This window comes from Anguilla anguilla, chromosome 18 (genome assembly GCF_013347855.1).
Source record: "Anguilla anguilla isolate fAngAng1 chromosome 18, fAngAng1.pri, whole genome shotgun sequence".
Taxonomy (NCBI): Eukaryota; Metazoa; Chordata; class Actinopteri; order Anguilliformes; family Anguillidae; genus Anguilla; species Anguilla anguilla.
The window spans coordinates 9,830,642-9,844,844 of record NC_049218.1 but is presented as its reverse complement, the minus strand read 5'-3'; the positions used below and the strand labels follow the sequence as shown (position 1 = coordinate 9,844,844).

Here is a 14,203-nt window from a genome sequence, read left to right as displayed (position 1 = left end):
TGCCTCCACCCCCATGCTGTCCTTTCAGTAATACCATTGCAAATGTGACATTTACCCTACATTTGGAGTACTATTTACATGGTAAAAAATAAAACTTTATTTAAATCACATCAGAAAGCATTGCCTAAGCATTAGGCTTACTCCCACAAACTGGACAGGCACATTGGATTTATGTAGATGTGACCCACTTGATGCTTAGGTACTGAATACATCTATGGTAAACCTGAGTCCTTCCAAGGTCAAGGCTGGTAACACTGACCTTGGCTGAAATTATCTGTCAATCACTAACTGATTAAGGGAGGGCTGTGGGTCAGGGATTTGACATGACCCAGGCCCTCAGGCAATCAAAATTCAAATTTTTTTAAACCTGATACTAATTAATAACTTGCCAGCAAACCATTCTCTGTTCGGTAGCCGGGTCAAGTCGACAGGACTGTACTCTCGTGGACAGGATTTGTCCTGTTTTTTGTCATCCCCGGTAGCGGGAACAGTATCAGTACCATCTGAGAGTATGGACCCGGCTCCACAGCTGGTCCACGGTGAGACTGGGGTGGCTCAGGGCGAATCGAATGGCCAGGTAGGTTCCTCCAGCCATGGACGCTACGCCACACAGACTCAGGCCCCGATTGATCACCTGGCACAGGAGTAATCACTTCATGAGCACCTGCCATTGCCTATTGCATTTTAACACTGAAACTTCCCATCTAGTTTTCTATGCAATGAATTTAAGATGGTCAGAATAACAATAACACTACTACTACTACTACTACTACTAATAATAATAATAATAATAATAATAATAATAATAATAATAATAATTGCTTTCTTCCACTGGCAGTTTCTTAAGCTGGAATAGTTTAATCAGCTCCATCACAGTGTGTCTGGCCTTACTGACAGGACAGAAAACGTCCACCGAAGGCTCCCCTCATATGACATATGAACATATGTAGTGTCATATGGATATGATTTTGGTTATGGTAATAATATCATACAGCAGCATGCAACTAAAACCATGAAGGCAGATGAAAACACACACACAAACGTACGCACGCACGCACGCGCACACACGCATGCATGCACACACGCAGAAAAACTTTTCTCTTGCCTTGTTCTGCCAGTGCCAGCGTTTTACAGCTTCGTGATACCTAGTCCTGGTAAATGTTACCTGCGGGAAGGAGAAAGAGAGAGATGGGAAGATATGAGAAGACGGCAGGTGTGAACGCTAGCTCCTTACAATCGGAGCCGTTCCGAACTTCTCCGTGTGTCTCACACAAAACACTTACTGGGCCAGGATTGATCACAAACAGGTTAATATCACAGCACAGACCAGCGCGGGGTACAATTAATCATATAAACACCACAAAATGTGGGTGGTACTGAGAGCTACTGATGAGCCCTGTTGATGTGCCCAAAACTGGACACAACAAACAGGAGACATGGGCTGTGGTAAAAAACAGTGAAAAACGTGTGGTTTTCAAAAAAAGTTTCATTCCTCGGTTGTGAACAAAATCGAGCACTGACAAAAAATAGATATAAATAGTATATCCAATATTGCTTATGCATGAAATGCGACTTATTGCCGAATCACTGCTGACTGCTTGAAATGTAATACCTCTTCCAGGAATTTATCAGGAAATTGCCTTTTTTCTGGTGACACAAATGCAGAGATAGTCAATGTAATCTTATTTTCCAGACTCTAAATGTGGAAGGGAACCTAGAGTTGTGACTAGACCTATTAATGTCCCTGTCAATAGAAAAACCTGCTCGAGGTATTAAGTGGATCATAACACAAACAACATTTATTTTACAGTGATAACCAGGGGCATAACACCTTCAATAACATGCCTGAAAAAGCAGGCCTGGATATTAAACTACATCGAGAAAGAGCATTCCTGGCTCACAATCTGGCCCGCCATATGCTAAAAAGATACAATCATGAGAGGTCCTGAAGAAAGACAATAGCTTCACTACATAAATGACTTACCATAGTGTACAGCGGTATGATTGTGTTTGGCATTATAAAATGAAGAAAATTGTCCAAGTATTTCCGGAAAAGGAACCATTTTGAATTGACGTGCGACCGCATCTTTAAAAAAAGCATAAAAATAAATATAAATATAAATAAATGAAACTCGCAGAAGAGGTGTTGAATTGAAATACAATCTCTTACATTCGTACATTCACAGGCATGTTTACCGGAAACAGCAAACAGTAGCATTTACTTGTGCTGATATTTTTAATCATACTCAAGTATTTTCATGTCTATAAACAAAAGAAAGTGTCCATTAGACACCATAATGTAGCCCATATCTCAGTTTCGCTTGTATTTATGGGAGGATTGATTAACTTACAGTCACATAGCCAGGTGTTCTAATGAAGACTCAGCAGGGTGCTTAATGCCTGTCATTTGATTCATTTATGAATAGTGGCACTGGTGTTCAATTTCATAGGGCCCTCATGAAGCATCCTATATAGCACAACATTGTTACACACACACACACACGCACACACACACACAACACGCAAACACATACATACACGCGCACACACACAAACACACACACACACACACTGTCATCAACCTCAACGTAGTTGTACATGGCGAGGTCAGCAATGGCGTGGTCATCAGGCACACGCACTCTGGTATACTCTGGAAGCACAACACCTGAAGACAGAACACAGATTGTCACTACTCTGACAAGGGCACACAACCAGGGGGTGCTGTTGAGCCAATAAAGCCTTCCTGACCAAATAAAACCAAACAGAATCAGAAAAAAAAATTATTCCTTTGGGAAAAACAAAGCTATTCTATTCCATTCTAAAATGTAGTGCCCTGGTACACTGACATGGGTTTGGTGCTGCAGAAGGTGCTATCCTTTAGGTGATATAAGCCAAGGCCCTGTGGTCATAAAAACAAAATCATCCTCCCTACACCTGATATGCTTTACACAATCCCCTATATTCCCTTCCTTCAGTGATTCTTTAGATCACTGCAAATAGTATTAGTAAATAGCAGTGAATAATAGAGTTCTCAGATTGCCAACGTATTTAAGAAAGTCAAAGGGAAAACATACAGAACCAATCACCTTTCACACAAACACAGCTAATTGTACACTTACATTCAATCGATTGCTCTGACAGATAGCACAGGCCAGTTTCTGTGTGACTGTCACTGTTGTCACAACAGAGCTTTGTTTCAATAAAGAGACTCACTGAAATCTTCATTGAATTGTTCCATTACTTCATCAAAAACAAGGCAGTCTTCAAAGCCCTATGAAAAAGGACAAAAAAGTTCTGTTGATGTTTCTTAAATATGAGACAATTACCTGCGACATATCAAGCGTGAGACGAATCACATGGAACGTCCCTACTTTGTGCTCAACGACTAATACCTCTTACAAATTTCTCTATATCTTGATCAACACGTACATGAAAATGGTGACTGACTAAGAACAAGGTAGAAATGAAACACATTTCCTGCTACATGCACCACATTCAATTTAACCTGCAAGCTGGAGATGTCCAAAATGGAGTGTGGCTACATAACAGCTTTCTATCCCATGATTGGATCAATTTCACTGCTTTCCCTAACTCTGCGACTGAGTTCACTGAGAGATTGCAATTTTCATTTCTCTCTTTTACCCTCTTGCTTTCTCCCTTCTACCTTTTTCCCAATTTCTATATTTCTCCCACTGCCTCATTCCAGCTCCACCTTCCACCTCATCTATAGCGCATGTGTGTGCGTGAGTGTGGGAGTGCACGTGTGTGTGTGAGTTCCCTTACCATTATGCCTTCTCACTCTCTCTTCCTCTTTGTCGCTCCCTCTCTTTCTGTCTCTCTCCCACACACACACACACACACACCCTCTTCCTCTTTCCCTTTTATTTTCTCTCCCTTTAATCCGTTGCTTTGGATAAAAGCATCTGCCAAATAAATGTAATGTAATGTAATCCCCTTTCTATATCTCACTTTCCATGCCCCCTCTCTTACCCTTCCTCTTTGTTCTCATTACCCTTTACCTCCCTCCCTTCTATCTTCCCCTCTATCTATCAGATTTTTCTCTCTCTCCCTCCCTCCTGACACCTCTCCATCACTCTCAGTGGCCCTCTTCCTGTCTCTTTTTTCTCTCTCTCCCTCTCTCTCTCTCTCTCTCTCTCTGTATCTCTACCTGTCTTTGATTCCCTCGGTCCTAAGACTTTCTGTCACTCATTGGACTCACCGCATTCATTCCCTGGCCATAGAAGGGGACCACTGCATGGGCGGCATCCCCCATCATCACACATTTGTCCCCCATGTGATACGGGGAGCACTTGACGGACACCATGGCTTGGGCCGGCAGGCGGAAGTAGTCCCTCTTTATAGCGACCCTAAAAGGGGAGGGGGGAGGGGGTGTTAACACAACGCTTAATAATCTTATATTGTTAAATTATAATATCACATTTCTGACAAACGCTTGCTTTTAACAATCTTTATCTTTATCACTTGAAATGCAACTCTACTGACTGTTGTGTACAGTATGGCTTAGTATGAACAAACCAAGCCTCAAGTCACCTCACGCATCTCAACAGAACTTGGCTAGCAACAGCTCTTTGCCATATTCGATGAAAGCATCAGTGAATAAGCGTCACTACAGGATGCCTGCTGTTATTTATATTGCTGTTGTTTCGAATAAATGAACTGGAGAAGATAGATGGGCAGGGAACGTCAACCTCTTATCTCCCCGGTACCCCCGCTGTACTGTACGGTACAAATTAAAACAACATCACTCTTCTTCTCCTGTCCTGGATCCTGTAATTTCACACTTCATGGACAGTGACTCTTAATGATGTTACACTGAGCTCTCTTTTGTCTGTGTGTGTGTGTATGTGTGTGTGTTTTGGGGGTGGGGCTTCATGAAAAAAAGAGTGATGGAGAAAGAGATAAAAGGAGAGATTGAAAGCAGGAAGGTGGACAGAAAGATGGGGGTAGAAATGCGAGAATAAAGAGAGAGATGTAGTGACAGGTTGGGGCAGGGCAAAAGAGGGGAAATAAAGAGGGAAGGAGAAAGGAGAAAGTTTATAAAGAAGAGATGGAAGCTACAGAGGAAGAGGTAGGAGTAGGAGAAAGGGTGGAAGAAGGGAGGGCTAGTGAAGAACAGAGAGCTTACTCTCCGATGAGAGGGATAGAATCTGGGAAATAGGTCTGGAAGAAGCCCATGACTTCTTCTTCTGTGGTGATTTTCTCAAAATCTTCAAATGGCATGAATAGAGTGCAGGTGAAGGTCTTGTCCTACAACAGATAGTGAGAAAGACACACACACGTCTTTCAGTTTACACAGCAAACATCATGAACTGTTAGTGAACAGGTCCATTACAAGACCATTTAAATGTATTACAAAGACATGCATGAAAGACAAACAAAAGGACGGTTCATCAAACAAGCCTGGTATAATATTAAGAAAGTCTCATTTTAGAATTCTGAAATATCTGATATTAGGTAAATATTATAACGATACAATGGCACAGTGTAGGTCACTCTTCAATACCTCATGTGTAAATATCACATAAATCTGTTACAAAAACTTGTAAGCAAGGTCACTCAGTGATACAGATACTTTATATTTTATATTTTTTGTAATGCACACCCCTAAGGAAATGTTGTAACTGCTGGAGTTCCTTCTGTACTAAACAGTATTTCTGTAATACAATAATGTATGTGAGCTGATGCATGCATATGTGACGTGTGTGTGTGTGTGTGTGTGTGTGTGTGCGTGTGTGTAATAATATACTTTACTTCCCATAGTAAAGTATATTATCTATTGCATTTCCTATGATACCCTATGGAGTGTGTTTGATAGGTCAGGGTGCGATGAATCGCTCAGCTACCATTTGACGCAGTTTATCATTGCCGACACCTTTCTCGAGGTTGTGTTTCACGAGTCATTGACGAACTGTATCACTGTTTGCCATTTAAAGTGTGATGATGCCGACGTACCCTTGAGCAATACCCTCCGTGTGCATGTTGTTCTCGTTTTCTCTGTCTCTCTGTGTCTCTCTCAGACAAAATGAGCATTTGCAACAAAAATTATTCAAATGTGAGTGGCAGATATGGATAGGTGAGGGGCGCACCCAGACAGGTTACCACAGGAGACGGACACAGCCAGAAAAAAAAAAAAGAGAAAAACTCACCTGGTTCGGCAGGGCAATCATCATGAATGTGTTCCGGGGCCATATATGAAGGTAGTTGGGCTCCATGGCAAACTGAGGAAGGCAGAGGAGCACTTATCAATGCAGCGCATATGTACGAATATGTAGAAATCGTAATAACATCATGCCCCAGCACCAGCACTTTACGAGGAGCGCACGGAGGAGAGAATGATAAAAGGAGGTATCGGGGAGGGGGCGGGCGGGACGGCACGCACGTCTCCGTTGTGAGGGGGCATGGTGAGCTCCATGTAGCCGTGGGGGATGTAGGTCTGGCTGTAGTTGAAGCGACTCTGCCGGAGGAACTGCTTCCTGATGGCGGAGAACGCGCCATCGCAGCCCACGATCAGGTCAGCTTTGATCTGCTCCTTCGCGCCGTCCGGCCTGATCAGAAAAGCCAGGCAGTTTTTTTAATGAGGCACAAGATAGGCACTCTCTTCCCTCCATACACACAAACACACACGCATACACACACACACACACACACACAAACACACACGCATACACACATACACACACACACACGCACACGCACACACACACACACACACAAACACACACACACAAATATACACATACACACACATACACATACATGCATACACACACACACACACACGCACATACACACACACATACACGCACACACACACACACGCGCACACACACACACACATACATGCACACGCACACACACATACACAAACATACACGTAAAAGTGTATTCACACACACACACACACACAGCCCATATATTACTGATATATATACAGCACAATCTCGGCGTAACTCACTCTGACTCTGTTACAAAAGCATGAGCATGACTTTTAGAGCTGTTTACCTGAGGAAGGTCATTGCTCCCGACTCGATGCTCCAGTCCAAAAGTTTGTGTCCAAAGTTTAGCTGTGCGTTTGGGTAATGCTCGGCCGCTTCGAGAACAGAACAGAGCCGTGCATTGACACTTTCACAGCACCACAATTTACACAAGATCATATAATGTTCCTAGACGACATTACGTGACACCGCAGAAAACCATTACAAGAAGACCCACTCGCTAACACATTTAAACCACACATCGCCTCTGCCTGAGTCACTGGAAATTAACAGAACCTGTCAGATGAGGTTCCTTTTCAAGTCTTTGAAGCATGCATACAAGTTCCCAAATAAATTGAACAAGAGCGATGTTGACAGCAAAGGAAAAGAAAATGACTAAGAACTTAATTACAAAGTTCACTTTTTTTTTTTTAAGAGACTTCACAAATACCATGTGGTTTAAAATGATGATCTGTATAAGCTTCTAAACAGCTGACATTATGTCACAGTCCCAATACACTAGACTCAGATGGCTGTGTTCTCAATTTTAAATATACATAGTTGACTTCTCTGTATAGACAGTTTTCTCAGGAAACTTTATTTTAATTGGACTCTATCTAAAAAGTCTCTCCATCTAATTTGTGGGGAAATTTTGTTTGGAGTACTAAATTTGTTTGTTTAGATTTGGGTACAATCAACGCTGGACCTAGCCTCCCTGTATACATAAGCTAATAACCAATACTTGCTTTTTGTCGTGTAGAGCCAAACATATAAACAAATAACTGTTAACATTCACTGTTTGTGAATATGAATTTGGAACTATGTGAAGGATGGAAGGTGGTTGGCCACAGCTTGACTTGTGTAGACACACACACACACACACACACACACACACACACACGCGCGCGCACACACACATACAGTAAAACATATATAGCCTTGTTAGAGAGCGCATCTTATATAAAACATTTTTCTGAACTTAGTTTAAAATAACCTACTTAGCAAGTGTGACAGCCAATAACGTTTGAAATAAGGAAATTAGCTAACATAGCAACAAGTAAGCTGCCAATAGGAACCAAAGGGAGCTGTTCAAACCATTGTATAACCATATAGGAGTCTTAAAGTAAACATGTATCATTGTATCTTTGAGAGACCAAAACTAATTGATAGGTATGAACTGTGATTTCTCTGAGTACTGTCCCAGAGCATGGATCGCGTTAATTTTTTTCGATGTTACCTGTTAGAAGCTCCTTGTTCAGGTTGGCTCGGTCCACAGACAGAATGTACTGGAAAGAAAACAGAAAAACTGAACATTATATTGTCAGACCATATGTCATACTTTTCAGATGTCCAGACACTCTCCTGAAGACTCAGAAAACCTTCCACATTTCTGATTGTCTGTGCTGGAATGTGTACATAAGCTACAAAAATGGTATGGACTGAAATTACACTGGTGTACAAAAAGTGAACTTTTGCTAGCACTTGCACTCCAGAGAACAACACCAAGGAAGCCACCCTTCATCATAAGCATAGTAAGCTCTCTCTCTCTCTCTCTCTCTCTAATTCTCAATGAAGGGATTAACCTACTGTTAACTGCCTGTGTTGATGCTGACTTTTATGTATCCCTTCTTCTCTCCCTCAAAATGAATGCATTAATAAATAATGTGGCTGAAGTTTTTTGTCTTAGCGCAGCATTAGGACACCTGACTCAACTAATTGCCTAATCATGGTCTTCAATCAAGCCCTCGATAAGTAGAATCAGGTGTCTTAGTGCTGGGCTAAAACAAAACCCTGCATCCACACCAGCCCTTTTTGGATAAGACTGGACACCCCTGGTTTAGAGAAACAAAAATCAGCAGGAGGGGGAAGCAATCAGTGCTCTACACAGACAGCTATGGAGGCAGGCAAGCCACTTCAAATATCTTATCTAATCAGGGGGAAGACCTTGGCTTGGATTTTTACACGAGAATAAACTTTGACCTGGGGGATACATTGCCTGAGTGTAAGGTAGTGTAAGCTAGCATATGGTAGAGGGCAATTAAATATTGTGTTCTTTTCTTGTGATTTTCTTACGTCAAGGCAATTTGATTGCGTCAAAAGGGCAGGCACCCTGTTTTCATGCCTTCCAACTTCCCCCCGATGTCTCCAAAGCCCTGAAAGCCAATCCTTTGAAGCTGCTAACTTGGGCCTTGTTAGGGCTATGAGGCCATGTCTCATTTTGGTCGGCAGTGTAGCACAGTGGGTAAGGAACTGGGCTTGTAACCGAAAGGTTACCGGGTAGGGCACTGCCGTTGTACCCTTGAGCAAGGTACTTAACCTGCATTGCTTCAGTATGTGTCCAGCTGTATAAATGCATACAATGTAAAATGCTATATAAAAGTTGTGTAAGTCGCTCTGGATAAGAGCGTCTGCTAAATGCATGTAATGCAACGTAATTTTGTAGAGGCAGACGGGGTAAAGCTCCTCACTCAGCACGCGTGACATTAAACCAACAGCACCGGTACCTGCTGGGTGGCGACATGCTTGCATGTTTGCAATCAAGGGTTATATTGATTCAGGAGCCACACGTGCACTGTCTGCGTACAAGTGTGCGTACAAATGACTTTGTAAAAAAAAAACGTGTGGTCCCCTCTTTCTCTGAGCTCAGATGGGTGGTACCTGGCCCTTCTTCCCGTACGGGATGGGAGATCGGGTCCCATTCAGGGCATGGATCATCCGGGCACGCATGGGGATGCCCTTGGACACGATCTGCAACCAAAACATTCAGCATCAGAAAAAATCTAGTATTGTTTCATGCATTTTCAGTGGGTGTAAGAAGAAAAAGGAACTTGATGAAAATTATGTTTATTTACAGGAACTGCAGTTTTCAGAAACACAGGAAATGTACTCTAGATTCAGCGGAGTTAATCTGAACCCCATTAGCAGGACTGAATGTCTTTAAATACCTTTTTCATACAATGCTTTCTTGGGTGGGAAACAGAAATAATATATGAATAATATATAATATGTGAATAATTCAAAATAATGTGATTTGATTTCAGTGTCTAAATCAACCAGTCTGTCCGTCAATAGGGGGTCTGATGTCCCAGTTCCCTAGCCAGGAAACAGTTTGTTGTGATGCTAATCAAGTCTCCATATAATTCTTTTATACAATAATAATCTTGTCACCCACTCCCAGCCGCTATTGCTATAATTGATTACTATAGTAATTAATTACTATGCTGATCTGTAGCAACGAGTTGTCGCTTATGCTTATAACCTGCATTGTTTTAATGATAATTTCACCCAAACTATCTGGGCAGCAGACAATGTGATGTGCTAGTTTTTGACGCTTGATAATCTTACAGTGGGGGGACAACTATTATCTTCCCTTTCATCATACTTCTGCAATTCATTTCAGGAGTTACAGAATCTTAATCCGACAACCCTGAGAAATAGCACACAAAAAGACAGAGCCTTCATAAGGAGGGAGTGATTCCTCCCCTAAGCCACTGTGGCTGTCCTTGAAGGTTTGAAAAATCTGAAAAATTTTGTTCAGCAAGATTAGGTCCACTGAACTTTAAAACTCACAGGAGTGTAAAATATGCTATGTGACATGGGGACCATTGGGGGTCTGCTAAGAGTGTAGGCCCCCAAATTGAAGCTCATTTCTGAGCCCTGATTCCATTATAAACCCACTAAGGAGAGGCCATCTGGGGCCAGACTGAGCTGCCCAAAAGGGCTCGACCACACATTAAATATTTAAAAACGTGTGATAAACAAAAACAAAACTCAAGCTTGTCGTGTCGTGGTCAGAGTGTATTCTTGGATCTCAAATGCTTTTTATAGAAGAAGTGCGCAGTTTAGAAGCATTAAAAGATAAAAAAAACTTGCCGTTTCCTCCATTCCGACATGTTTCAAAGCCTGTCGGCCTCTGTGAGACAAAGCCAAGTTAATGCTTCTGCCACGCACAACTTTGGCTTGTCGGATATCTAAACAGAAACCACATACATAATCAAAAGTATTTCAGAGAGATGATGAGTTTGATAAGGAGTTTGTGTGCAGCCCAAGAAATTCACATTTTAAGGTAAAAAAAATAATAATAATAATGTTTAAAAAATATGCATTATTTTCATTTTTACCTTCACGAGATTCAAAGAGCTCAACTGCAAAACCTCTTTTTGCAAAGTAGCAGGCATTCAGAGCTCCTACCTAATGGGAGAGAGTGGGCATGTCACAAAAGCTGAGGCTCTTTACAGCCATACTGAGAAAAGAAGCCCTGTTAATTCAGACTGAGGGTGCATAGTACTGTCAACCATTCTATGATGTTGCAGTGCCATATGATGACCAGGTGCCTAGAAACACATAGAATGGTTAAAAATCAAACATGGCAGAAGAATCGATTATCAAGCCAGTTTGAGAAACTGTGATATACCAGCGATTTGTTCATTTTTAAAGATGGAAATTCAATTCACCGTTAGAACACCTCAGAGTGTCTTATAGCTATGTTGTAACTGGCTAACTTACTATGACTATGCCTCCACTCACTTGAAAAGTTGGCATGGGATTCAAAAACATATTCAAAATTTCATGTGCATGTCCGTTGCAACTTATGAAAGCCTGCAACAGTGAACTAACGATGATCAATTAACTTCAGGATAATCGTGGCTTAAAAAAAAATAGTTAAAAAACTATTTGTATAAGCACATTTAGCTTGATTGGAAAATAACAACTATCAATTTGTAAAATAATAATAACAATAACAATAATAATAATAATAATAAATTATTGCCAGCTAAAATAAATCCAACTGCCGGCGCGCTGTGAATTCTAATGTCCCAGCGACAACCGGTTTGTCTCATGATAAAGGACTTCCGACTTTGTTGTGCTAGTAATTTCCCTTCAAACCGAGGGCAACTGTGATTAACCACATAGACACTTTCGTAAACATGAAAAAATTGCAGTGAGTTGTCATACCCCTAATAAATACCCCATAATGTTCCTGTATTCAAAACAAAATGACCGGTAACAATTAAATACATTTTTGTTTATTTTAGTAGTTTATTTTACGAAGCGCTTCCCATGTGCTGGAAGCGTTGGCGTAGTGTGAAATTACACGTGTAAACTTTGTTGACATAATAGGTTTAAGTCATACATGTCTATACAAGGCGAAGCATAGACAGTGTTAAATGAACCGTCTTAAATGAACCGCTGCTTGTTTCTTTTGCATACAAAAAACTGAAAATAACTAAATTAGTTTCAGTCCACGTCATCTTGCGCAATGCCCACTGCTGCTATACGGTACACATGAATAGTATACAGTAAACTGCATGTTACCCATACAGACTGTGTAAGTCGCACTGGAATAGTGTCTGCCAAGCAAATGAAAAATAATGCACACTCAATTTCTTACCAAGCCTCCTCCAACTACTGCGATTACTTTGCGCTTGTCTGATCTGTTCTCGCTAGGTGTAGAGTCCATCGCGGATATTGCCCTGGAGCTCGCCACGATTTTATTTGTGTTAATTTTGGAGGGGCTGACCACTTTATTCAACCAATTAAATTGGCTGTCCCTGAGTAGCATTTTGTAGTCGTTCTGTTTAGGGAGGAGCGAAAGCCCCCCCCCCCCCCCCTCCACTATCCCTTTGGTTCCTTATTTTGTTAAACAAACCACAACGCTAACAACGACGTGAGGAATTTCCGAACTTTGAAAAGCCAGAAACACATGCTACTGTATGTGAAAGGGCAAGCTACCGTCCAATCCGCAGCCGATGTATACGTAGAGCAACATTTACAATAGATTCCCCTTTTTTATCCAGGAAACGTGAAATCAGATGTGTAGCCTACAATAATATACCATTCAACATAATTTAATTTAATATCATTGATATATATTCTTAATGTTCATAAAATGGCAAAATAACATAAAGCTGGACCAGGCCACACACACACACACACGCACGCACACACACACGTATATAATTAATTTTCAGTTTTTATCTTGCTTTGTGCTGCCCTCTTGTGTTCATATTGTGGCACTCACAGGAAGGTAATTTCAGTGATGTGACTTAACTGCAAAAAAAGAAAATTGGTTGTTTTATTACGATTTGTTTTTACAGTTGTGTTTTATTTAACCAGACTTTAACCAGATAAGCTCATTGAGAACTTATTCTGAGGCATGAAATGTACATTAGAATGTGTGTATTAATTAACACTGCGTGTACGCATTGCTAACATAATTAGATTTAATTATTTTATGACATAGACCACAATGTCGAATCATACTTCCCCCAGGACAGCCTTTGTCATTCCCAGTCAGCTGGTCTCTTTCGACTTTTGGATTAGGTCTAGTCCACCCTGGTTCACCAGTCAACACGACACACATTATGACGGGACTACCATAGAATCAGCCCAGTTTTCATAATTATACAGCAAGATACTGCCTCACTTCAAAGACACATTATGATACCCATTAGTCAGACTTCTGGTCATAACGTGCTTAGCCAAATTGTTGATTGCAGATAATATCCCTCCTACTGCTACTCTTTGTGTTCTATCCTGTAGCCTGTTCCGATTCCACTCTGAAATACGTCTCTTCCCTAGTAAAACGCTCAACAAAATGACTATTTACGGCATCAGCAATATCTTTATTCTTAGAAAGCAATGGTCCTTCTTCATTCCTGATCCACTTGATATCCTCTTTGATTTCCCTTTTCCTAAAACAGTATTGAAAGAAATGTTTAGGACTACTTTTTGCACCCAGGGCAATTTGCCTCACTCAGTTCCTGCAGATTTTTCAGCCACACATTCAGGCTCAATCCTCCCTTTCCACCTCATTCCAAATGCGCTCTATTGGATATTAAGTAGTCCATTAAGTAGCCCAATGCGTACCAGGAAAGCATTCCTTAACGAGCACTTGTACCTAATCAAGTGGCCACTGGGTGTTTATATATGCAATTGTCTACGTGTGCCGTGATACTAGACCCAACAGAATTAGTTTCCAGCAGCCAAACTGTTGTTTTAACGTCCGTTTACAAGCATAGAGTGAAATCAAATACAAGTTACAAGTAGTCCAGTTGGCGTAATTAGGCTACGTATTGCCATGGTTGGGAAAAGTTGTCCAGCCACAAGCACGCCGGCTCAGCTCAGTCAGTGTTGCGTAACGCCAGGAATAATGGAATCAGTACATTTAATCGAGTGACTCGATCATCGAATGACTTGACATCAAA

At 41.3% G+C, this 14,203-nt stretch overlaps 1 protein-coding gene across 1 annotated transcript; it reads right to left on the bottom strand.

Annotated features, from left to right (window-relative positions):
* Positions 1 to 73: 73 nt before the first annotated feature.
* LOC118217675 (kynurenine 3-monooxygenase) lies at positions 74 to 12,569 on the bottom strand. The gene is made up of 15 exons (XM_035399626.1): positions 12,388 to 12,569; positions 11,117 to 11,186; positions 10,869 to 10,966; positions 9,654 to 9,743; positions 8,233 to 8,281; positions 7,024 to 7,111; positions 6,401 to 6,566; positions 6,168 to 6,239; positions 5,147 to 5,268; positions 4,220 to 4,367; positions 3,214 to 3,271; positions 2,583 to 2,665; positions 1,985 to 2,086; positions 1,106 to 1,165; positions 74 to 634 (listed from the first exon to the last, which is right to left on the bottom strand). The coding sequence occupies exons 1-15, from the start codon at positions 12,556 to 12,558 to the stop codon at positions 494 to 496; spliced, it is 1,518 nt and encodes a 505-aa protein (XP_035255517.1). The 5' UTR covers positions 12,559 to 12,569; the 3' UTR covers positions 74 to 493.
* Positions 12,570 to 14,203: the final 1,634 nt, after the last annotated feature.